The sequence below is a fragment of the Heliangelus exortis genome, chromosome 10 (assembly GCF_036169615.1).
Source record: "Heliangelus exortis chromosome 10, bHelExo1.hap1, whole genome shotgun sequence".
Classification (NCBI taxonomy): domain Eukaryota; kingdom Metazoa; phylum Chordata; class Aves; order Apodiformes; family Trochilidae; genus Heliangelus; species Heliangelus exortis.
The window spans coordinates 253880-276783 of NC_092431.1; the positions used below are offsets into that span (position 1 = coordinate 253880).

At 59.6% G+C, this 22904-nt stretch overlaps 1 protein-coding gene across 7 annotated transcripts in view; it reads left to right on the top strand.

Moving 5' to 3' along the window:
• The window catches only part of DCTN1 (dynactin subunit 1), a 33349-nt gene that overhangs the window by 7277 nt on the left and 3168 nt on the right, over window positions 1-22904 (top strand). For 3 of the 7 annotated variants that reach the window (XM_071753049.1, XM_071753042.1, XM_071753043.1), the window contains exons 3-25: window positions 584-662; window positions 1707-1738; window positions 3299-3319; window positions 10203-10223; window positions 12588-12776; window positions 13468-13665; window positions 14340-14544; window positions 15046-15124; window positions 15655-15814; window positions 16260-16364; window positions 16560-16751; window positions 16977-17093; window positions 17816-17968; window positions 18418-18578; window positions 18712-18880; window positions 19343-19411; window positions 19844-19906; window positions 19989-20138; window positions 20623-20784; window positions 21056-21187; window positions 21340-21468; window positions 21846-21988; window positions 22241-22407. In XM_071753049.1, the coding sequence (XP_071609150.1) occupies window positions 584-662; window positions 1707-1738; window positions 3299-3319; window positions 10203-10223; window positions 12588-12776; window positions 13468-13665; window positions 14340-14544; window positions 15046-15124; window positions 15655-15814; window positions 16260-16364; window positions 16560-16751; window positions 16977-17093; window positions 17816-17968; window positions 18418-18578; window positions 18712-18880; window positions 19343-19411; window positions 19844-19906; window positions 19989-20138; window positions 20623-20784; window positions 21056-21187; window positions 21340-21468; window positions 21846-21988; window positions 22241-22407 (2896 nt within the window). Of the gene's footprint in view, window positions 1-583; window positions 663-1706; window positions 1739-3298; window positions 3320-7463; window positions 7669-10202; window positions 10224-12587; window positions 12777-13467; window positions 13666-14339; window positions 14545-15045; window positions 15125-15654; window positions 15815-16259; window positions 16365-16559; window positions 16752-16976; window positions 17094-17815; window positions 17969-18417; window positions 18579-18711; window positions 18881-19342; window positions 19412-19843; window positions 19907-19988; window positions 20139-20622; window positions 20785-21055; window positions 21188-21339; window positions 21469-21845; window positions 21989-22240; window positions 22408-22904 lie in introns of those variants that run through there. The other 4 variants (XM_071753047.1, XM_071753045.1, XM_071753044.1 and 1 more) reach the window with 3 other exon arrangements.

Genomic DNA, 22904 nt, shown 5'->3' on the forward strand with positions numbered 1-22904 from the left:
CTAATTAATGGTGTTTACCTTAAAGTCTGTAAGTTGTATGCCTTGGGTTTGGCTGTTGGACTTGGGCTGTTTGTGTTCTGTAGGCAGAAGCCAGGAGCTGGGTGGGGTACAGGCAGGTCTCTCCCCTTTTCATTTCCTGTGTGTCCCCTCAAGCAGTGTGCTCCCTGCACCATATCACCCTGAGGGACAGGAAAAAAACACCCCACAACCCAAAAACCAAAAAAAAGTTACTTTCTGTCATGTGCATGGACTTTAAATAACTGTCTGGCAAGGTGCTGTGTGGAGCCACCATGGGACTGTTCTGATGTTCTGGTCTGTCAGATCCTGAGGTTTGACTTTATGGGCTAGGTGAACATTCTGCATTCCCTATGGAAAAGCAGTGAAACAAAGAGTATTTTGCAGTTTCCAGGGAGCCTGTGGGAAGAAGATGAACCATGGGGTAGCAGAGCTCGGGTGCCTCGGTTAAAAATCTGTACCAAAACCTCACTGTCTGCTCTGCTTACATCCACCACCAACTGGACCTGTGTTCTGAGCATGTTCTGGGGTAGTTTTTTTGGTACTAATGGTTGTTATGCTTTTCCAGATCCAGGTCTTTGAAGATGGAGCTGACACGACATCCCCAGAAACACCAGAGTCTGCTGCCATGAAAGTCCCCAAAAGAGGTAGGGCTGCCCCACACCTCAGCTCTCCCATGGGCTGCACCAGTCCAGGGCCCCCTGAGGCACCATGATGGGGGTCCCCATGCCCGAGGGGTGACCAGGGCTGTCCCTGGTTTGGGGACACACTCACCTCCCCTGGCTCAGAGCCCTATGCTCTTATCCTCACTGCACAGCCCTGCACAGGCCCTGGGGGGTCAGCATGTGAGGAAGTGGCTCCAGGCAGGGCTGTCCTTGCTGTGACAGTCTGTCTGCTGGCATCTCCAGTAGGAGATGCTCCCTGGAGAGGCTGCAGATCCTTCCTGGAGGGATGGACACACGGAAGGAAGACTTGCCCTGCTCTGATGCTGTGAAACTGCAACTCAGAGGGGACTCACTGCTCCTCATTCCACCTCTCCAGCAGGGAACACTTCCCATTCCATGTCCATCCTTCCTGCCCCCTTCCCCCTGCCCAGCAGGTCTGCCATAGCCACCTTGTTGGGTGCTCTGACAGCCTTGCTGCTCCCCACATGCTGGTTTTGTTGAGGAAGCAGTCAGTGGGGGGCTGAGGAGTCCTTGGAGCTGATGGGAAGAGCTCCAGGAGCTCCTGTCCTGGGTGGTCAGCAGTGTGTGCCAGGGCAGGGCTTCTCCTCCATTTGTTGGGCACCTGCTGGATGGTTCAGAGCAGGGTTTGGGGCTTTGTCCTTTCCCCTCTCCTGCTAGTAGAAATTAAAATTCACCAAAATGAAACCCACCCTTCACTGAGTCACAGCATGCTTTGGGTTGGAGGGAACTTAAGGCTCCCCCAGTGCCACCCCTGCCATGGCAGGGACACTGCCAGGGCTGAGCTGCATAAACTGTGCCCCAAGGCCTCAGGGGAGCAGTGGGGTGAGGGATGTGATGTGACCAAACCCATGGTGGGGTCACCTGCAGCTGGGATGCAGCCAGGCTGGGGTTCTGCAGCCTGGTTCCTCCTCTGGTGGCTCTCCCTATGCTGCCCATGAGGAATGGGAACCTCTCTGCTTCCCTAACAACACCTATCAATGTTTCTGATTCTCTTTTTCTCTCCAGATTCCCTGGATGCCACCAAAGCCAGCAAACTGGTGAGTGCAGAAACCCTGGATTTGTAGGGGCAAAGTAAGAGAAGGAGGGGCTGTGATCTTTTTTCTTAGCTTCTATCACCTCTCTGAAAGCTCCATTTTCCATCCCTGCCCAGAGCACACAGGGAGGGCAGGGCTGGGCCAGCTTGCCTCTTGTTTCATAGGATCATAGAATTACTGAACAGTTTGGGTTGTAGGGACCTCAGAGCTCCCCCAGTGCCACCCCTGCCATGGGCAGGGACCCCTCCCACAGCCCAGGGGGCTCCAAGCCCCATCCAACCTTCAGCACTGCCAGGGATGGGGCAGCCACAGCTTCTGGGGGCACCCTGGGGCTCAGCACCCTCACCCCAAATAATTTCTCCCTCCCTCCCTGCCCAAGATCTCCTCTCCATCTCCCCTCTTGCAGCTGGAAACCCTTCCCCCTCATCCCATCCCTCCAGGCCCTTGTCCCAAGTCCCTCCCCAGCTTTCCTGGAGCCCCTTCAGGCACTGGAAGGTGCTCTAAGGTCCCCCTGGATCCTTCTCTTCTCCAGGCTGAACACCCCCAACTCCCTCAGCCTGGCTCAGAGCAGAGGTTGAACAACCTTGGGGTGGTTTTAACCCTTTTCTGTTCAGTGCTCCCTAATGAAAACACCCATGGAACTTCTGAGACCCACGGGAGCCAAGGCCACATAAAAAGTGATTTCCAACTAATGACCAAAAATCACAGATACTGAGGTGCCAAAGCCCAGCAGGGTTTCCTGCCTCACATGTTTTGTCTGAGCTCAGGGAATTCTGCACTTGGTGGCCCTGCACTCTCCTTGGCTCCTTGGCTCTGTTCCTTCAAACCTGACCCTGGTGTCCTGCAGGAAGGGTGGGTTCCTGGGGGTGTTGGGAATCACCTTTCCCTGGCTCATAGAGCAATGCTGTGTGCTGCTGACAGCCTTGATCCAGGAACCCCTCAGCTCTTGGGGCAGGAACCTGTGGCACTCAGGGGTGATGGGCATTGCCTAAGGAGCAGAAAACAGGAGCAGTAGCCCTGTCTCCAAGTCCTTTCCACCCTCAGACAAGCTCAGTCGAGTGGGTAACTGGAGTTAAACCCACAGAGGGGTCTGTCTGTGTGTCTGTCTGTCTGTCTGTCTGTGTCTGTGTGTCTGTCTGTGTGTCTGTGTGTTGCTGCTCAGCCTGGGCAGTGCTGGGAACTGGCTGTGCATCCCATGGGAGGAGCAGCTCTTCCCAGTGCTCGTGAGGATCGTGGGGCTCAGGTGCCCTTCAGGTTGGGCCTGGTGGAGCTGAGACCCAGAGGGTGGAGAGGAAATCCCCTCTCTTGTATTGGAGGGGTTTGGAGGATTTTGCAGGGACTGCCTTCTCCAGCTGGGTCTGCCTGGGAGCCTCTGGTTCTGGTGACATCCTGTCCCCTCCTCTCCTCTGCCTGCCACGGAGGACACTGAGTCCCCTGCCACCTTCTTCTCCAGCAGCAGCTCTGCTCTTGGCAGTGTTTGAGCTGAAAGCCTCTCGCCTCTCACCACCCTTGCTGTGCTGCCACCTCTAACTTTGTCCCTTCTTTTATTCCCTCCTCATGCAGCGTGGAGTCAAGCCCAAAAAGGTGGTGCTTTTCTTGACAATTAATCCATGTGTTGCTCCTGGCCGCATGAGAGCCCATCCAGTGCATCCCTGCCCATCCTCACCCATCCTGCCCGTGCATGCCTGCTCGTTGCATGTGTCCCCTCGCCTGCCCGGGAGCTGAGCTGAGCCCTGGCAGGAGGTGGAGGCTCTGCCCAGGGCAGCACACTGCCTGCAGCCTGGCTCTGGGCTCCTCTGGGACATTTCTGCTCTTCCAGTTAATTGCAGTTGGGTTTTGGATCAGCGCCGGGTGCTGGGGTCACTCCACACACACTGCACTGAGGTTTTACATCACCTCATGGTCACTGTTGGACTCCAGAGAATCAAAATCCCAGGATGGGTTGGGGTGGAGGGAGCTCAGAGCTCCCCCAGTGCCACCCCTGCCCTGGGCAGGGACCCCTCCCACAGCCCAGCGTGCTCCAAGCCCCATCCAACCTTGGACACTGCCAGGGATGGGGCAGCCTGGGCCAGGCACTGGTGATTGTCCTCTCCTGTCCTGTGCTCCTCCCCAGGCAAGGACACCCCACACCCCCACCACACTGCCAGGACCCCAAGTCTATGGTGTTACCACCAAAACAGCCCAACCCTCAAAGGGCCAGGCAGGGAATCATCATTTCCTGCCGGCTGCTTGGGGAATATTTTTTTTTTTCCATGGAAATCTTGCCAAGAGAAAAGCAAACCTGACCCCTCCAGATGTGACCCTGGGGACAGTGGGGAGGAGGTGACACGGTACCTGCCAAGCCCTCGGTGTGCACCGTGCTGATCGGTGGCATCTTCGACAGAATCTGATGTTTGCAGCCACTTTCATGTTGATTTTTGGGTGGAGAGATGATCCAAGCAGCAGTGTTTGCCCACGGGCAGCCTGCCGGTGAGGAGCAGTGCAGGAGGTGCTGCAGCAGGGTGGCCAGGGCTGCTCGTTGCCCAGTGGCCACTCCACCACCCTGCTAGCCCCAGGTCTCTGCCTGGCTCTGCCCCGTGTCCCATCCAGCTCCATACCTGGCTCTGACCCGTGCCCAGCTCTGGGACTTGGCTCTGGGACCTCCAGAGGAAGAACTAATGGGTTTTTCCCTGGTGTTTGTGCTGTCCCCCGGGGTCCCTGGGTGGGCAGGCAGGTCCAGGTTGCCTGTTGCAGATTCCATCAGCTCAGAGCTTCTGTCTGCTGCTTTTGAGAGAAGAGGTGGTGTGGTCAGAGCTGCCCAGGGAGCCCCTCCAGACCAGCCACCTGTGGGGACAGGCTGGGACAGCTGTGACACAGCTCTGCTCAGACCAGTGCTGTCATCTCACCTCAAAACTGAACTTCTTCAGCCTTTAATCAGCCTGCCAGCTTTCCAGCCCCACCCCTGCAGCTCTTGGGCTCACGGGGCTGTGAGGAGGGCCATCCAGTTGGTGCCATCACAAAGTAACTAATGGGATTAGAGGGAAATCTGGGCTCAAGGGATGAAGGTGGCTCTTGGCACAGTAAATATAGACTTGGAGCCTGTTAGGAACTGCTGCTGGCTGCACTTTGGGGTCTGGTGGTGCTCCTGGGTGTTGTCCCCTCCCTTTGCTGCAGTTTGGCTGCTCCCTGGGCTGGTGGCTGGGGCAGGACCTCTACTGCTGAGGTTGTGACTGCTCTGGCTGCTGCTCTTGGTCTTGTGGGCTATGGTGTTGCTGGGGGTGGTGTTTGGAGGGACCCCCGGGCTGGATGGGGTCTGTCCCCCACCAGAGCAAGGAGCAGGTTCTGAAGTGGTGGCAGGAGGAAAGTTGGACCTGCGGGTGGTTTGTTGGCTGTGTTTGGAGCCAGCTCAGGCCTGAGCAGCCGTGAGCCCTTCTCCTGAGCAGGGATCCCAGAGTCACTGGGGCTGGAAAAGACCTTTGAGATCATCCAGTCCCACCATAAACCCAACAGGGCCGCTAAACCATGTCCCCAAGTGCCACACCCACACGTAGCACATGTCCAGTGCTGTGTCACCATGATGGGACTGCTCAGCTTGGCTGAGTGTGCTGTCACCTCTCCTGGACAGCAGGAGCTGAAGGCACTTTGGTGCCTGGTTGTGTTGTCTGATGGGTTGACTTTGTCCCAGCTCCAGTGACATTCCTGTGCCTTTCATCATCCCAGCTGGAGCTGGGTCTCCAGTGGTTTGTTGGGAGCTCTGCGGTGGCACTGGATCTTCCTCCCGTCCCCTCCTGGTGCCAGTGGTGACCCAGCTCCAAGCTGGGAGCAGATGGAGTGATCTGCTGCCAGATGGTGTCTATGTAAAGCAGAGGGGCCATCCCGAGCTCTGGTAATCCTCTGGAGGAAGGAGTGATCCGATTACCTCCTGCCCCCTGCCTCAGGTTTGATCTGCCCGGAGCACGGCGCCCAGAAGGGTCCCGGTGACCCCTGTGCTGGTGTCAGGGTCCCTCTTGGTGGCTTTGGCAGCTCTCGGTGCCTCTGCCCAGGACAGGGGCCATGCTGGGGTGGGGGTTGTCCTGCTGGCAATGGAGAGAAGAGCTGGTGCAGCTCCTGGGAGCTGAGCAGCGTGTGGTGCTGTGGAAATGAGCTGGAGTCAATCCCCCAGCACCACAGGCTGCTCCAGCTCCAAAGGGGGTGAGACTCAGCAGTGCCCTCGTCCCTGGTGGTGCCAGGGTGTGGTGTCAGCCTTTGGGATCTGTGCCTTGCACATCACCGAATGCTCCCTGAGGTCTGGTTCTGTGCTGTGAAATTGCATTTTTTCATCTGCTGCTTCTACAGAGAAAGGCATTTCTGGCTGGTGTGTGTCCAGCCCTGGGGTGGTGGTTGTTGAATCCTCAGTGTGGGAACCATGTAAATATTCTGGATTTAGAAACCCGAGAGTCATTAGGAGAGGAGGGAACCAGCAGAGCAGCTGCTGCCCTGCCCAGGTGCCCTAATAGCTTTAATTATCTTAATGGAGTGTTAAACCCACAGGAGCCCTCCAGGCACTCTGCAGCCAGCTCTGGGGCACTGTGTTCATCAAGGAGCTTCCAGACACGGATCCAGGGGGCTGTGTCCCAGCATCCTTCATACCTGTGGGGTCCTTTTCCTTGAAGGGTTTGGGCTGGGGCTGGTTGGAAACACCCAATGTGAAGGTCTCCATCCCCCAGCTGACCCAGAGCATCCGTAGGGCCTCTCTGTACCAAGCAGCTTCTCTGGGACCTGCTTGGGCTAATGAAGGGGGAGGTTGGTCTGCTGGAGGAAGGAGCTGGCTGGTGCCAGGAAGGCTGTGGTGTGCCGTGGGGCTTCGGGGACCTGCACGTGTCCCTCACAGCACCTCTTTCTCCCTGGTTTTGGTCACCTCTTGTTTGTCAGGGTCAGAAGCCCCTGGTGGGACACGGGGCAGCTCTGAGCTGCCCAATGGTCGGCACCACTTCCCTGGTGAGCCCCTGAAATCTGCTGGATTGGCTCCTGATGGCATCCTTTGGGGGCTCCTGGTCTGAGCACTTACACATCTCTCAGCTCATCACAACATCATCTGCCTTGTTTTTAGGAATGGCTGTAGGATCAGAGGCATTTTCTTGAGGACAATATTTTTTTTCACCCGTGCGGGGGTGAAAAAGGGAGCCCCTCAGAAATAGTTCCCCTTGTTGGCAGGAGAGGTTGGATCCCCCACGGTCAGATCCCTCATCTGGGATCTCCCAGGTTGGATCCTGGCTGGCACCCCTGTGTGTCTGGGGCTGAGCTGGGCAGCTGCAGGGGTCAGGCTGGGCTGGGTGGTGAACAGCAGTGCTGCAAGATGGGTGCAGCTCTGTGCAGACATCTGTCCATCTCTCTGGGCTTAGATCTGTCCATCTGCCAGGGCTCAGGGGATTATCTCCCCAGTTGGGGTGGTGGTGGGGCTGGTGCAGGGTGTGCTGGCTGTGGGGACAGAGGTGTTGGGACCCACCAGCAGGGTGACCATGCTGGGGTGTTGCTGAGATACTGAGGGACTCCCACCCGAGAGGGCCACACCCCATCCCATTCTATTCCATTCCCATCCCATCCTCACCCCACCCCACCCTCATCCTATCCCACCCCACCCCATCCCATGCCACCAGACCCCTCCCCATCCCCGCACGGTGTCCCCGGGGCGGGGAGCAGAGCCCACGGCACCGGTGATGTCACGATCCGCCGGGGCGGTGTTTGGAGCCACCGGGGGGGTCGGGACCGGCGGCGGCGGCAGCTCGGGTGCTGCCATGGGCCCGTGTCCCTCCGGAGGTGCCTGGGGGGGAGGCGGTGGGCGCTGAGCGGGCAGGGGCGGTGCAGCCATCGCCGGCGCTGCCCGCAGCCGCATTGTTGTGCGGTTCCGCTCGCTGCTGCTGCTCCTCGGCTCCGTCCTTCCCGCAGCGATGAGGCAGGCCCCGGCCACACGCAAGGTACCCGCGCCCCGCCCCGCGGCTTCCCGGACCCCGTCCCCGCTTTTCTATTTTTTCCCCTTGTTATTATTTGCTGTGTGTGTGTGTGTGTGTGTGTGTGTGTGTGTGTGTGAGCGCTGCCCAGCGCCGGTGCCGAGCTGGGGTCTCGGGTGGCTGCGGGAGGAGGCGGGGGGGCAGCAGCATCCTGTCGTGTCCGGGTTTTCCTTTCAAGTTCCCGGCCGAGCCCTTTCTCCCTGTCCCCTCCCCGTGCTGCAGGCAGCGCAGTCCGGGGCCGGGGCTTCCCTGCTGGAAGTTGCCCATCAGTAGCAGCTTTCCCATCAGTAGCAGCTTTCCCATCAGTAGCAGCTTTCCCATCAGTAGCAGCCTTCCCATCAGTAGCAGCCTTCCCATCAATAGCAGCCTTCCCATCAATAACAGCCTTTCCCCTGCCCCAGCCCTGCCGGGGGTGCTTCCTGCTCGTCCCCTTCCCCAAGGTCTGTGCTGTCTGGGTGCCCAGTCCAGCTGATGTTCTTGCAGGTCCCAGCCCCGGGCTGGGGTGCTGTCCTATATGGTTATTTTTAGCCCAGCCAGGATGTCACTGCTCAGCTTAAAGAGAAACCCTGAGAATTTTTACCTGAGTTCAGAGAAGAAGTGAAAATAAAAATAAGCAAAGGCAGAAGCATGGAAGCCCCCCCTGGCAGTGCTGTGTCAGCCAGGAGGCTGCTGCCCATGAACATTCCAGTGGATGCTGCTGATGGATGGATGCGGTTCCTCAGCCCACACTTTGCTTCTGCCTGATCCTCTCCCTCAGGAGCAGTGGTACAGACTCTGGTTTCCCTCTGCCCGCAGCAGCAGGGAGGAGTGGTGGGTCTGGAGCTTTACAACCTCCCCTCTGCCTGGTTTAACCCTGCCCATGCTTCCCCTCTCTCCTTCCTCCCGCCTGCACAAGGTGGTGCTGGTTCTTTAGAATCCAAAATTTCTTCTGGTTTGTGCCTGGCCATGGGGCAGGAAACATCCTCCCGAGGGAGCTCCTTCTCCATGAGGGGCAGAGAGAGCCTGGATGCCACCAGGTTTGGTCTGGAGAAGACTTGTTCCCTCCGAGATGCATCCTGCCCACTGCCCCCTCCACCCGCTGCTGGAAAACCTCAGGAATGTTCCTGGGAGAGCCCTGGGGGGACGGGGGCTTTGTGTCCAGCAGAAGGGTTTGGTGACACGGGACAGCCCTGCCCGCTGTGTCACTGACACCAGCTCAACCGTACGCCCACGCTCCCGGGTGGGTCTGGGTGGAGGATCCTGCTCTGGGGGCACTCAGTGTAATTTTTTGGTAGTTGGAGTTAGGGAAGAGGCTGTGGTGCTTCTGAGGAGCTTCCCCTCCTGCTCCTCCTCAGCCCTGTGCCTGTCTGGGGGCTGAAGCTTGTGCTGTTGTCACTGCATCCTTCCAGGCACAGTTTGCCAAGTGGGAGATGTTCTGGGGAGATGGGTGAATTCCCTGAGCTGGGCCTGCTGGGGTGTCAGAGAGGCTGGAGGGGAGCTAAGGGGGTTCAGCCTGGGTACCACTGATGGGCTGTGTCACAGGGGTGGCCTCTCCCGTTGTCATCTGTGTTTGAAAAGGCAAAAGCAGCTGAGAGGTCCCTCAGATGGGTCCTCGGGGAGTGGGGCTGTGCTGGGTTTGTCTGCTGAAACAGCTCCCTGGTGGCTGCAGCCCTGGGCAGGATCAGGTGGCAGCTTTTGTATCGAGCTGTTCCACTCTTGGGTACTTTCATCTCTGCATTAGGTCACAGCATTAAAAAGGAAGCAGAATGTGAGAGGTTTAAAAACCTTTCCCCCCTGCCAGAGCTGCAGCTGTCCCTGATGGTGGCTGCCAGCCTCACTGCTACCTGTTGTTGATCTGTTGTGGGCTGAGTACATGTCAGTGGGGAAAAACAGGAGTGAACTGATGCAGAAATGCCAGGCAGGGTGTGCTGGGAGGGGTGGTGAGGAATCCCAGGAGGACTGGTGTGGGGATGGGTGGTTCCTGCTGCCTGTGCCAGGTGCCTGGGGGGGTGGAGGGTCCTGCCGTGGGGTTGGTGAGTTCATCATCTTCCCAAAATCGAAAGGAAGTGTGGAAGTGTTGGAGAAGAAGCTTCATGGAGCAGCAGAGCCCAGAGACTCCAGCAGCTCTGTGAGGTGCTCTGGTCCCTCCAGAAAACACAGGGGTGAGGGGAGGGAGAAAAAACCTTTAAAAAGTCATACCCCCCCTCAGCCTCACCCTGGTGTGAGCTCTGGGGAAGGTGTGTGAGTTCAACCCAACCCTCTGAGCAGAACCCGGGAGCCCTGAGCAGCTCCAGGGGGGCTGCTGGAGCCGGGTCTGTCTCCAGGCTGGGGACCCCAGCTCTGTCCCTGTCCCCACGGGCAGGCAGGTTAATGAGCTCCCACTAACTGCTGTGATGTCTTTTGTTTTCCTTTCCCTTGCTCTCTGCTGCGTCTGCTGCTGCGCTGCTGTGGTCTGTCCCTCTGCTCCTGTCTGTCCCTGTCTGAATGTCCCTCCTCCTCCTCTGCCTCCCGCTGCCCTCCAGACCAGCGCCCGGCGCCCCAAGGTGAGCAGTGCCCCCCGGGGACACTCAGCATCCCCCTGACTCCAGTACCAGCTCCAGGCAGCTCCTGGAGGAGCTCCCCTCTTCCCTGGCTGCGGGAAAGCTCTGTGCCCTCAGCCAAAAGAGATGGGTGCTCTCATGGCTGGGCTGCTTGGGACCCCTCCCAGTGGCACCCCTACCCCCCGGGGGGTTCAGTGGGGTCCTGAGGGCTCTGTTGGAGCAGTGGGGAGAACCAGGGGTGGTCACCCAGAATGTCACATTTTGAGTTCTGCCCTAAGCCTGTGCTAAGGGGTTTGAGGAGAGCAGGTGAGGGAGATGGATCCTCAGAGAACTCAGTGATACCTGAGTTATGGTTGGTAAATGCTGGACAGTTACTTTTTGTTCTCCCATGAAGGGAAGGGCTGGGTTCTCACTGCCTTCTACAAGCCCTGAGAGCTCTCAGGAGGTCACCATTGCCTTTGGTTTGAATGATGCTTGTTCCTGTTCCCTGCACCCTGTGCTAGAGAAGAGCTGTGGGTGGGTGTCCTGTATGACCCCCTCCTGCTCCTCTGGGATCCCATCCACACAGGGCAGGAGCTGGATGGAGTTGCAGGAGGTGGAACCCCCATGTTCTCCAGCTGCTCCAGCACTTGGAGAGTTCATGTCCTCTGCAGCCATTGTGTCCTGCTCTGCTTGGGCTCACAGAGGTGTCCACATGAGGCAGGCTGCTTGCTCTGGTGGCTTGGAGCTTCCTGGGGATGGATTTTCAACAGGAATCATTAGGAGGGTTGCCTAGGAGCTGTGCAGAGGGCTCTGGGCTGCATTTTGGCCCTTTTCCTTCCCTGCCTGACAGCCAAGGCCAGGTCCTGGGGCTCCAAAGGTTTCTGGCTCTTCAGATATGATCTGCAGTGGGTGTCCCTGCCTGTCCTGTTCTGTCCCCACAGAAGCTGAAGGCAGGAACAGGAACAATTGTCTTTGTGTTGAGTATTTCTTGGGGACAGTGCATGTGGCCTGGGGTGAGCCATGAGCTGTGCAAAGCTGCAACATGCCAGCAAGTCAGTCTTGAGGTGCAGAATGATAGGGAGTTAATTTACACAGCACTGGATGCTGCAGAAGTGGAGTGCTCAGGAATGTGGGTCCATGAGGGGACAGCAGAGGTTTCTGGTGGAGCTGGTGCTTCCCTGCAGACATGAGTGTCCCTTGGTCACCTCCCTGCCCACATCAGCACTGATGAAGCTGCTCTCTGCTGCTCTGGATCCATCCAGCTGCTCTGGACACTGCTGAGCTCCTGCTGCTCTTTCATGTTCTCCTGTTCCTCTCAAATTGAGGGCTTCATCCCCCAGCTGCATCCCTGCAGACTGAGGGTGCAGGTCAGGCACCTGCTGTGTGTCCCCAGTGAGCTGTGGGTGACATTGCCACTCAGATGTGGGCACAGCAGCACCTGGCTCGGGCTCCTGAGCAGCAGATGTGTCCCCTCGTGTTTCCAGATGTGGAGGAGGGGTGGGTAAAACCTTCCCTGCTCCCATCTCAGAGTGCTTTGGGGTTTTGCTGCCTCATCCCTTGGAGCTCACAGCGTGTTTCTGTGCTGTAAATGCCACTGAGGACTTTAGTGAGGCACAGAACCCCAAACTGGTTTGGGTGGAAGGGACCTTAAAGCTCATCCAGTGCCCCCCCTGCCATGGGCAGGGACCCCTCTCACAGCCCAGGGTGCTCCAAGCCCCATCCAACCTTCAACACTGCCAGGGATGGGGCAGCCACAGCTTCTGGGGGCACCCTGGGGCTCAGCACCCTCACCCCAAAGAATTTCTCCCTCCCTCACCAGGATCTCCTCTCCATCTCCCCTCTTGCAGCTGGAAACCCTTCCCCCTCGGAGGGTCCCATCCCTCCAGGCCCTTGTCCCAAGTCCCTCCCCAGCTTTCCTGGAGCCCCTTCAGGCACTGGAAGATGATCTAAGGTCTCCCCGTTGCAGCCTTCTCTTCTCCAGCCTCAACACCCCCAACTCTCTCAGCCTGGCTCCAGAGCAGAGCTGCTCCAGCCCTCCCAGCAGCTCCAGGGCCTCCTCTGGACTCTGCTCAGACAAAGATCTGTTTTAGATTTTCAGCTCAATCCATGCTTTCCCTTCAGCAGTGGTTATGGTGAGGTTTGTCCCAGAGAGGGGTCTGCACAGCAGTGCTGGTGCTGGTGCTGGGCACGCAGTGGGTATGGACATGGGCAAACTCCATCCATCCAGAGCTCTGGGTTCCATCTCTGCTGGATGCACGGGGCTGACCTGGAGAGACCCTGGGAGAGGAGACCTCAGCTGAGGTGTTGTGGGAGGGCAGGGAGATGGACTCAGCACTGTCTCTCTCCAAGGAGCCCCCCTGACTCTCCTGTGTCCCTGTCCTGCAGCCCACCCGCACCCCCAGCTCCACAGCCTCGGGTGGGACGGCTGCAGCCTCGGGCTCTGCCTCTGCCTCTGGGGGGGAGATGAGCAGCAGTGAGCCCAGCACGCCTGCACAGACCCCTCTGGTGGCTCCTGTCATCCCCTCGCCCTCCCTCACCTCTCCAGTGGCACCTCCAGTCCCCTCGCCCACCAAGGTAAGCCCTGGGCTCTGCAGGGTGGGGGTCCCCGGGGCAGGAGGAGGAGGAGGGAGAAGCTACCAGCAGTGCTGGGGGGAGGAGGGTGAGGAAAAGGGGACCAGGACGTCCTCTGATGGGCCTGGTGGTGGTCACTTGCTGTAAGGCTGGGATTGGGCAGCAGGGTCTGCAGGAAGGGTGGGGGGACAGAGGAGACTGTGCAGGGCTTGGTGGGGGTTGGCCAAGGAGAGGCTGATGCACCAAAGCTGGAGACACTTGCCAAGAGAAGACACTGGACCCACAGGTCCCAACCCACCTCGTCCCTTCCCAGGTCCCTGTGGGGTCAGGTGGCACCTCCACAGCTTGGTGGGTGTCTGGAGCTCCAAGGTGGAGTGGACCCGTGGGAGGGGAGACCAAGACCACCTTGATCCAGAGGAGACCCCAAACACTGGCACTGGCTGAGCTGGAGCCAAGGGACCAGCACTGGGGACACTTTGGGGACATTCCTGCCCTTGGATACAAAGATAGCACCTGGAGAGGTCCCGTAGTTCCCAGCTGTGGGTGAGGAGTGATGTGTTCTAAAGCTGCCCCAGACACGGTGCTGAAATCCAGGGTGGGGGGTCAGGTTGTGCAGGGGTTAAATCAACATCCCTGGAGCTCTCTTCAAAGGCCGTGGCTGCTCCTGGTGGTGATTCTTGGTTTGATGTTGTAGGAAGAGGAAAACTTACGTTCTCAAGTCAGGGACCTGGAGGAGAAATTGGAGACTCTGAAGATAAAGCGGAATGAAGACAAAGCAAAGCTGAAGGAGCTTGAGAAGTACAAGATCCAGCTGGAGCAGGTGCAGGAATGGAAGAGCAAAATGCAGGAGCAGCAGGCTGACCTCCAGAAACGGCTGAAGGAGGCCAAAAAGGTGAGTGTCCCCAGGGAGGACACGTTGGGGGGGCTTTGCTCCTCCCTGCCTGCCCCAGCCTGGCCTCTGAGGCACATCCATGGGTCGGTCCCTCTGTGGGTGCCAGCTGGACCTGGTGATCTGCAGGGTCTTTTCTGATATTAATGATTGTGTGGTGAATGGTTCTGTGTGTGATGGGAGGAGATGCTGCCTGAGGTGATCTCCTTTAGAGGCTGAGGGTGAGGAGCTGAGGAGCAAGGCACACACCTGGCCTTGCAGGGGCAGGGGCAGTGTGGTGTATGACATCCCAGCCTGGTTTGTTCTGAAGCCTTTGTGCACCCAGCTGAGCATCAGCTTCGGGTCCATTTGGGAGGTGGGCTGGGCTGAGCTGGGGCTGCTCAGGAGCTTGGTCACTGCCAGAGAAGGCCACGGGGCTTTGGAGCTGATGACCCTTGGTGTCACTCGTTAGCCAGAGCATTTCTGCAGTGGTTATGCTGCTCTGCCCTGGGCTCCCCAGTGCTGCAGGACAGTCCCTTCCCCTCGTCCCCTCCTCCCCAGGGATGGGTGACCTGCTCTTTGTCCTGCTCTGGGAGAGCCCTGATGCTCTGGGGCTCATTGTCAGAAGGGGGGTCTCTCCATCACTGGCCTGGGGCTTCCAGGCCGTGGTCTCCTCACCCGTGTGTGCTTGACCTCAGGAAGCCAAAGATGCCTTGGAGGCCAAGGAGCGCTACATGGAGGAGATGGCAGACACTGCTGATGCCATCGAAATGGCCACCCTGGACAAGGAGATGGCAGAGGAGAGGGCAGAGTCCCTGCAGCAGGAGGTGGACTCCCTGAAAGAGAAGGTGGAATATCTCACCATGGACCTGGAGATCCTGAAGCACGAGATTGAAGAGAAAGGTGGGGAGGGGTCAGGTTGCAGGGGTCTCAGCCTGGTCCCAGTGCACGGGGGGCTCCTCACCACAGAGGGGAACACTCGAGTGCTCCAGAGCTGTGCTGCCTCCTCACTGCTGGTTCTGCTTTCCCCCTGGCAGAGCTGTGAGGGCCAGGAGGGCTGAGAGCTGAGGGCTGTCACCCCCTCCCTCCCTCCCTCCCTCCCTCCCTCCCTCCCTCCCTCCCTCCCTCCCTCCCTCCCTCCCTCCCTCCCTCCCTCCTTTCCTCCCTCCCTCCCTCCCTCCTTTCCCAAATCTCCTCTCCATCTCCCCTCTTGCAGCTGGAAACCCTTCCCCCTCGGAGGGTCCCATCCCTCCAGGCCCTTGTCCCGAGTCCCTCCCCAGCTTTCCTGGAGCCCCTTCAGGCACACCTGAAGCCCCATGGCTGTTCTCCCTCTGGTGTTGGTGACACCTGGGTGCTGAGGTCTTGGGGCTGTGCCACCATCAGGTGACTGTCCCTGCTCCACAGGCTCGGATGGAGCAGCCTCCAGCTACCAGGTGAAGCAGCTGGAGGAGCAGAATGCCAGGCTCAAGGAAGCTCTCGTCAGGTAGGAGACCACCCCTGCCCCCAGGTTCCTTCCTGCCCCTGCCTGGCTCTGGCAGTGTTTGTGTCAGTGACCCAAGGGGGGTCCAGACCTGGCCTTGTGTTGCTGCTGAGCTCTGGTGCTCCTTCTGCAGCAGGGGAGGGAGAATATTATGGTGCTGGAGAGCAGTGTGGATGGGGAAAGGAGCTGTTCAGAGAGCTGCTGCACTGCTGTGCCTGCAGAGCTCCAGCTCTGGGCTCAGGAGCAGGGCAAGGAGGTGGCAGTGTCCCCTTCTGCTGGGAAACACAAAGGGTTCTGACCTGGTGTGGGGTGGGGGCCTAAAGGTGTCCAGGTGAGGGGATCCCCGCTGGGCAGAGCTGTCAGACAGGGACCTGGGGGTCCAGGAGCTGAGCTCTGCTCTCTGTGTGAGGAAGCTCCTGGCTGTGTCCCCAGCAGGAACTGTCCCCTCCCCATGGTGGCCACCAGCCTGGCAGGGGCTGGGCAGGGAGCTGGGGCTCTGCTGGGCTCCTGATGTCCTGGTCTCTCTCTGGAAGGATGCGGGACCTGTCAGCCTCAGAGAAGCAGGAGCATGTGAAGCTTCAGAAGCAGATGGAGAAGAAGAACACGGAGCTGGAGTCCCTGAGGCAGCAGAGGGAGAAGCTGCAGGAGGAGGTGAAGCAGGCGGAGAAAACAGTCGATGAGCTGAAGGAGCAGGTGAGTCCTGGGGCAAGGCTGGGGCTGCTGGGGTGTGCAGGAGCTGCTTTTGGGCAAGTTGTGTCCTTCTGGCACTGAGCGTGTCCCATCGGCTGCTCCAAAGAGCCAGGCTGGGTGGAGCTGCTGCCAGGACCCATGCTTCTGGGTCCATGAGCAAAAAACCAAACCCTGCCCCAGGGGTGGAACTGGGCTGGGCTCAGCTTGGCCATCGGGTGGCTCTGGAGCACAGGACATGGATGGTCCAGAGGACATCAGTGTCTGGGTCCTTTGCTGTCCTGGGGAAGGGTATTGTCTGCTCCTCAGGAGGTGATGCTCCCTCTGTCAAACCTTCATCCCAAGGGGTCAGGGATGTCTCAGCCATTCCCATGGCTTGGCAGGGTGAGCCCAGGGTGCTGTGAAGGATGTTGGAGCTGCAGGGTGGGGGTGAGGTGGAGTGTGCTTGCAGGTGGATGCTGCTCTGGGTGCTGAGGAGATGGTGGAGACTCTGACAGAGAGAAACTTGGACCTGGAGGAGAAGGTCCGGGAGCTGCGTGAGACAGTTGGGGACCTGGTAAGATGGATTCCTGGGATGGGGCTGGGGGATTCCCACTGCTCCCCTGGGGCTGGGCTGGGGGGGAACAGGGACCCTGTGGGGTTGTGCTGGGGGGCGGGTAGGACAGCCTGGGCAATGGCCACTGCCCTTGCACAGCCTGACCACAGCCGCCCCCCCCATCCCCCTCCTCCTCCTCCCCCTCCTCCTCCTCAGGAAGCCATGAATGAGATGAATGATGAGCTGCAGGAGAATGCCCGTGAGACAGAGCTGGAGCTGCGGGAGCAGCTGGACATGGCCACGTCCCGCGTGCGGCAGGCAGAGCGACGCGTGGAGGCTGCGCAGGAGACGGTGGCAGATTACCAACAAACCATCAAGAAGTACAGGGAGCTGACTGCACACCTCCAGGTGCAGCCCCCCGGGATGGGTCCTGCCAGGGCTCCCTGGGGAGCAGGAGGTGCAGCAGAGCATCCCTGGAGGGTGGTGGCTGGGGACGGGGATGTGGGGGCTGCTCTCGGAGGGCAGCAGGGCAGGAGGCTGCTGGAGATGGGGTCCTGGTGGGCACGGGGAGGGGGTCACAGATCTGCTCTGTGCTGGTTCCTTCTGTCTCATGGCACCTCTTGCTGTGCTCAGGATGTGAACCGAGAGCTGATGAGTCAGCAAGAAGCCTCTGCTGAGAAGCAGCAGCAGCCTCCCCCCGAGATGTTTGACTTCAAGATCAAATTTGCAGAGACGAAAGCCCATGCTAAGGTGAGCTGAGAGCTGGGCTGGCCCTGCCCTGCCCCTCTGGGGAGCTCCAGAATGCTGGCACCAAGGTGTGACACAGGCTGCTCCCCTCTGCTGGGACCCACCCTGGGGCTCAGCTCCTGGAGGTGCCCATGGTGGAAAGAGGCTGAGATGCCAGTGGGGAGCTGGGAGGAATCCTGGGATCCCAGGATGGTTTGGATGGGGAAAGCCCTTTAGGATCATGGAATCCAAACTGCCCAGGCCACCCCCACCCCATTTCCCTCATCCCCACATCTCCAGGGCTCTGAAACCCCTTCAGGGATGATGGGGACTCCAGCCCTGCCCTGGGCAGCCTGGGCCAGGCCCTGACAACCCTTTCCAGGGAGAAATTCTTCCCCAGCTCCAACCTAAACCTCCCCTGGCACCACTTGAGTTGTGCCAAAAGTTCCTCTTGTCCCATCCCTTGTTCCTTGGGAGCAGAGCCCGACCCCCCCTGGCTCCAACCTCCTCTCAGGGGGTTGCAGAGAGCCAGAAGCTCTCCCCTCAGCCTCCTCTGCTCCAGGATCAACACCTCCAGGGCCCTCACAAGTTCTCCAGCCCCTTCCCCAGCTCCATTCCCTTCTCTGGACACTCTCCAGCCCTCAGTCTCCTCCTTCTGCCCCCAAACTGCCCCCAGGATTGGGGGTGCAGCCTCTGCAGGGCACAGGCTGGTGAATAATAATAAATGTTCTGTGTGTGTCCTGCAGGCCATCGAGATGGAGCTGCGTCAGATGGAGGTGCAGCAGGCCAACAGACACGTGTCCCTCCTCACCTCCTTCATGCCCGACAGCTTCCTGCGACACGGAGGGGACCACGACTGTGTCCTGGTGCTGCTCCTCATCCCACGGCTCATCTGCAAGGTGGGTGCCTCAGAGGTAGAGCCTGGGTCATTCTGAGCTGGGCTGTCATCTTCAGACCCCCTGTGTCCTTCAGGCTACCCAGGGGTCAGTGGCTGTGCCAAGGCTTGGAGGGAATAGATCTTCTCTTTCTGTCCCGGATGAATTTGGGGTTTTAAATGTTTGCTTGTTTGGGAGGAGGAGGAGGAAGCAGGAGTCCCTGGCTGTAGTGGTGGTAGGTCAGAGCCCTCCACTGTGGTCCTGGTGGGTCTGGGCAGGCAGAGGTGTGAGCTCTGAGCAGCACTGAGCAGGGGCTGGCACTCTGCATCCTCCTCATGACCCCTTCAGACTGCAGAATTCTTCCCCAGATCTGTTATTCTGGGGAGTGGGGAGGTGTTTGCTGGCCCGTGGCTAAGCAGAGCAGATGAGAGCAGGCACGGCAGGCTCTGCAGGTTTGTGCTGTCCCCTGGCAGGCTGAGCTGATCAGCAAGCAGGCTCAGGAGAAGTTTGATCTGACCGAGAACTGCTCCGAGCGCGCGGGGCTGCGCGGGGCTGCGGGGGAACAGCTCAGCTTTGCTGCAGGGCTGGTTTATTCCCTCAGCCTGCTGCAGGCCACGCTCCACAAATATGAGCAGTGAGTACTCACCCCCTCCTCACCCCCTTCTCACCCCCTCCTCACCCCCTGCACCCTTGGGGAGCACAGGGGACCTTTTGGTGCAGTCTGGAGCGTGTCCCAGCCCAGCTGAGTGCCCACGTTCCCTCCCCAGGGCACTGAACAAGTGCAGTGTGGAGGTGTACAAGAAGGTGGGGATGCTGTACCCTGAGATGAGTGTCCATGAACGCTCCCTGGACTTCCTGATCGAGCTGCTGCACAAGGACCAGCTGGATGAGACTGTCAACGTGGAGCCCCTGACCAAAGCCATCAAGTACTACCAGGTGGGGCCATGGAGCTGGGGCCTTTCTGGCCCAAGGAGTGAGGAATGGGTGCAACCTGTCCAGAGTGTGCCACAGCTGGAGGTCAGGGAATGGTTTTGGGTGGAAAAGACCTTTAAGATGATCAAGTCCATCTGTGAACCATCTTGTCCTTGAGTAGGTCACTCCCTGGCACATTGATGAGCTGTGAATAAGCTGTTAGGGAGCACTTTCCTTTGGGTGTTTGTCACCTCCAGGGCCTGTGTCAGTGTCCCTCGGGATTGTCCCAGGGAGGACACAGCTCTCTCCTGGGTTCTGTGCCCTGGGTCAGGGCTGCTGAGCCTTCCAGTGATGGGCAGAGTGTCCCCAGGGGCTCTGCTGAGGCCACATCAGTTAAAAAGCAGCCAAAGCCTCAGTGTTTGGTGTCTCTGAACGTCCTGGTTGGATGGGGTGGAGGGGGCTGATCTCTGCTCCTCTCTTCCCCAGCACCTCTACAGCATCCACCTGGCTGACCAGGCTGAGGACTGCACCATGCAGCTGGCTGACCACATCAAGGTCAGTTTCTTCCCTTCCATGTGCTCTGCCCTGGTCCTTGTTGTCCCCCCCGAGGTTGCTCTGACACCTGAGGTGCCTCTTCCCCCCCTCTCAGTCACTTTGTCCCCAGCTCCCACAGTGGCACGGGGGTGATGAGGGCTCCTGTGATGGAGCCACGGAGCTGTTTACCCCACTGACATCTGGGCTAGAAGGGGGAGAGCAGCCAGGAGAGGGTGGAGAGCCCAGTGTCTGAGGGGGCGTTGTGCTGCCCTGAGCTGCTGCAGGAGGTCCTGGGGAGAACCAAGCTGGGCTGAAGGCCCCAGGCTGTCACCCCTGTGATGGTGGCAGGGTGACACACAGAGGGTCTGTCCTGCAGCATCTGAGGCCACCTCCCGGGTTGCCCTGGAGGTCTCTGCCTCTCCCTGTGCCAATGGTTCTGTGTCTGCTCCACAGTTCACCCAGAGTGCCTTGGACTGCATGGGGGTGGAGGTGTGCCGGCTCCGGGCCTTCCTCCAGGTAGGACACTGGGGCTGGCTTGGCAGGCAGGGGTCCCCGGGGGTCCTCTCAGTGTTCCTGAGCTCCTTTCTCTGCACCCCAGGCTGGGCAGGAGGCGTCTGACCTGGCCATCCTCCTCAAGGACCTGGAGACCTCCTGCAGTGACATTCGCCAGTTCTGTAAGAAGATCCGGCGCCGCATGCCCGGTACCGACGCTCCCGGCATCCCCGCGGCCCTGGGCTTTGGGCAGCAGGTGAGCACCAGGATGGTTTGGGGTGAAGGGACCTCAGAGCTCCCCCAGTGCCACCCCTGCCATGGGCAGGGACACCTCCCCCAGCCCAGGGTGCTCCAAGCCCCATCCAACCTTCAGCACTGCCAGGGATGGGGCAGCCACAGCTTCTGGGGGCAACCTGGGGCTCAGCACCCTCACCCCAAAGAATTTTTCCCCAGTGTCCAACCTCAGTCTCCCCATTAACAGGCTGTTGGGGCTGAGCATCTCTGGGCTTCATTTTTCGAGTCAGGATGGGGATGGGGACTTCATAACCCACTTTTCTCCAGCCCTGAGTTCCTTCTTGTCTTTCCTGGTGTTCCCCATCTGCTTGGTGATGCTCTGTGGGAGCTCGGAGTCTCAGCAGCTGCAGTCCAGGGGGCACCAGGAGCCACCGTGCTGGGGAATGGAGCTGGGGATCAGCCCCTTGGTCTCCCCCCCTCCCACCCCCCCCCTCTCTGCCCCTCAGGTGTCAGACACGCTGCTGGACTGCCGCAAGCACCTCACCTGGGTGGTGGCCGTGCTGCAGGAGGTGGCTGCAGCGGGGGCACAGATGATTGCTCCCCTGGCAGAGAACGAGGGGCTGCAGGTGCTGAAGCTGGAGGACCTGGCCTTCAAAGTCAGCGAGCAGGTGGGGACCCCTCTCCTCCCCCACCCCACCTTCCTGCTGCAGGGGGGGGGAAGCCACAGCTCGTCCCACTCCAGACCTGCAGACCTACCCAGGAGCTGCTCCAGGTGGGACAACCCCGTGGAAGGTCCTGGGAATGTGGCCAGGGAATGCCAAAATGCGGGGGCTTTGTGATCCTCTGCTCCAGCCTGTGGCACGGTGCAGGGAGGGGGCTGGAACGGGGGCTGGGAGCCCAGCCTGGGGCCACCTCCCACGCTCTCCCTGTCCCTGGCAGATCTATGGCACCCAGGGCATCAGCCCCTACGAGTGTCTGCGCCAGTCCTGCAGCATCCTGATCGCCACCATGAACAAGATGGCCACGGCCATGCAGGAGGGGGAGTACGACGCGGATAGACCTCAGACCAAGGTAGGACCTCAGCATCCCAGCTGCTCCCTCATCCCCCCAGTCTCCTGCAGAGGGCTGGGGAGGTGCAGCAGTTGCCTGTGGGATGGACAGCTGCTCCCTCCTGGAATTCTTCTAAAACCACCAATTTTGTCTCCTGCTGCTCCCCGCTGCAGCCCACTCCCCCGGCCGAGCTGCGGGCAGCGGCTCTTCGGGCAGAGATCACTGATGCTGAGGGGCTGGGGCTGAAGCTGGAGGACAGGGAGACGGTCATCAAAGAGCTGAAGAAGTCTCTCAAGATCAAGGTGAGCTTTTCTTCTGTCCATGCTCCCCTTCCTGGCTGGTTGGTGACGAGCTGTTTGCTGCCATACGGTCCCACTGGTGCTCCAGGTGACTTGTTGCCTGTGGAGCTGGTGGTCCTGAGCCCCAGCTGGATTTCCTCCTGCAAATACTCTCCCCAGTGATGAGGAAGGTGCTGGCTGCCTGATGCCTCCTGGCCTTACTCCCCTGATGCTCTGGGACAGGGAGCATTGGTCCCGGGGGATGCGTCCCAGCACCAACCACACCTCGTGGAGCTGGGACTCCAGGACCAGCTCCCAGCTGCACAGAGCTTGTCCTGGTGCCCTCCACCCCTCCCCAGGGCTCTGGAGATCCACGATTTTCTTCCCTGCCTCTTCTCCAGGGTGAGGAGCTCAGCGAAGCCAACGTGAGGCTCAGCCTGCTGGAGAAGAAGCTGGACAGTGCCTCCAAGGACGCCGACGACCGCGTGGAGAAGATACAGACAAAGCTGGATGAGACCCAGACACTGCTCAAAAAGAAAGAGAAGTAAGTGAGAGGGGGGGCAGCTGGTGGTCCCTCTGGCAGGCCGGGGCTGGTTCCTGGAGGGAATGTTGGTGGATAAACTCTTCGTGCTGTGCTGCAGCCTGGGGGTGAGGCTGGGGGGTGCTCCAGCCCCTGGGTCTGTGCTTGAGGCACAGCAGGAGGATGCAGGACAAGGCCCAAGTCCTGGACTTCTCCCCTCTTTCCTTTGGGGGGAGCATCTCCAGCTACAGCCACCCCTCTGTGTGCTCTTCCCAGGGAGTTTGAGGAGACCATGGATGCTCTCCAGGCAGACATTGACCAGCTGGAGTCGGAGAAGGTGGAGCTGAAGCAGCGCCTCAACAACCAGTCCAAGAGAACCATCGAGGGCCTGCGTGGCTCCCCAGCCTCTGGGGTGGCCTCCATCGTGTCTGGCATTGCTGGAGGTGTGTGTGTGCCCACCCCCGGGAGCTCCAGTGCTGCTGCAGCTGCTGCAGGGGGATTGCAGGCTGGGAAGGGACCCTGGGACCTCCTCCTGACACAGAGCCCCTCAGCATCTCTGGGATGTCCCTCCTCTGGAGGATGTGTCCTACAAAAAGTGCCTGGAAGTGCCACCTTGTCTGTGGCCAGGCAGGGCTGGGGGCTGGGAATGGGTCAGCAGGAGCTCTGTCTGTGGGACAGTGGGTGGCAGAGCTCTGGTGTCCCTGGGGACTCTGTGCAGAGGCTGTGGAGCAGCCCAGCCCACTGGCCCTGGTGTGACAGTGACCCCGTGGGTCCAGGTCCCTGATCCTGCTGGTGACATCCAGCTTGGCTGAATCCAGCAGCTCCTGGTCCTCGTGGAGCTGCCACCTCTCCCTGGTCACTGTGGCCCTTGGGGACAGTGACAGGATGTCCTCAGTCCCCAGCAGAATGTGCACCACCTGCTATCCAGCACTGCCTTCCA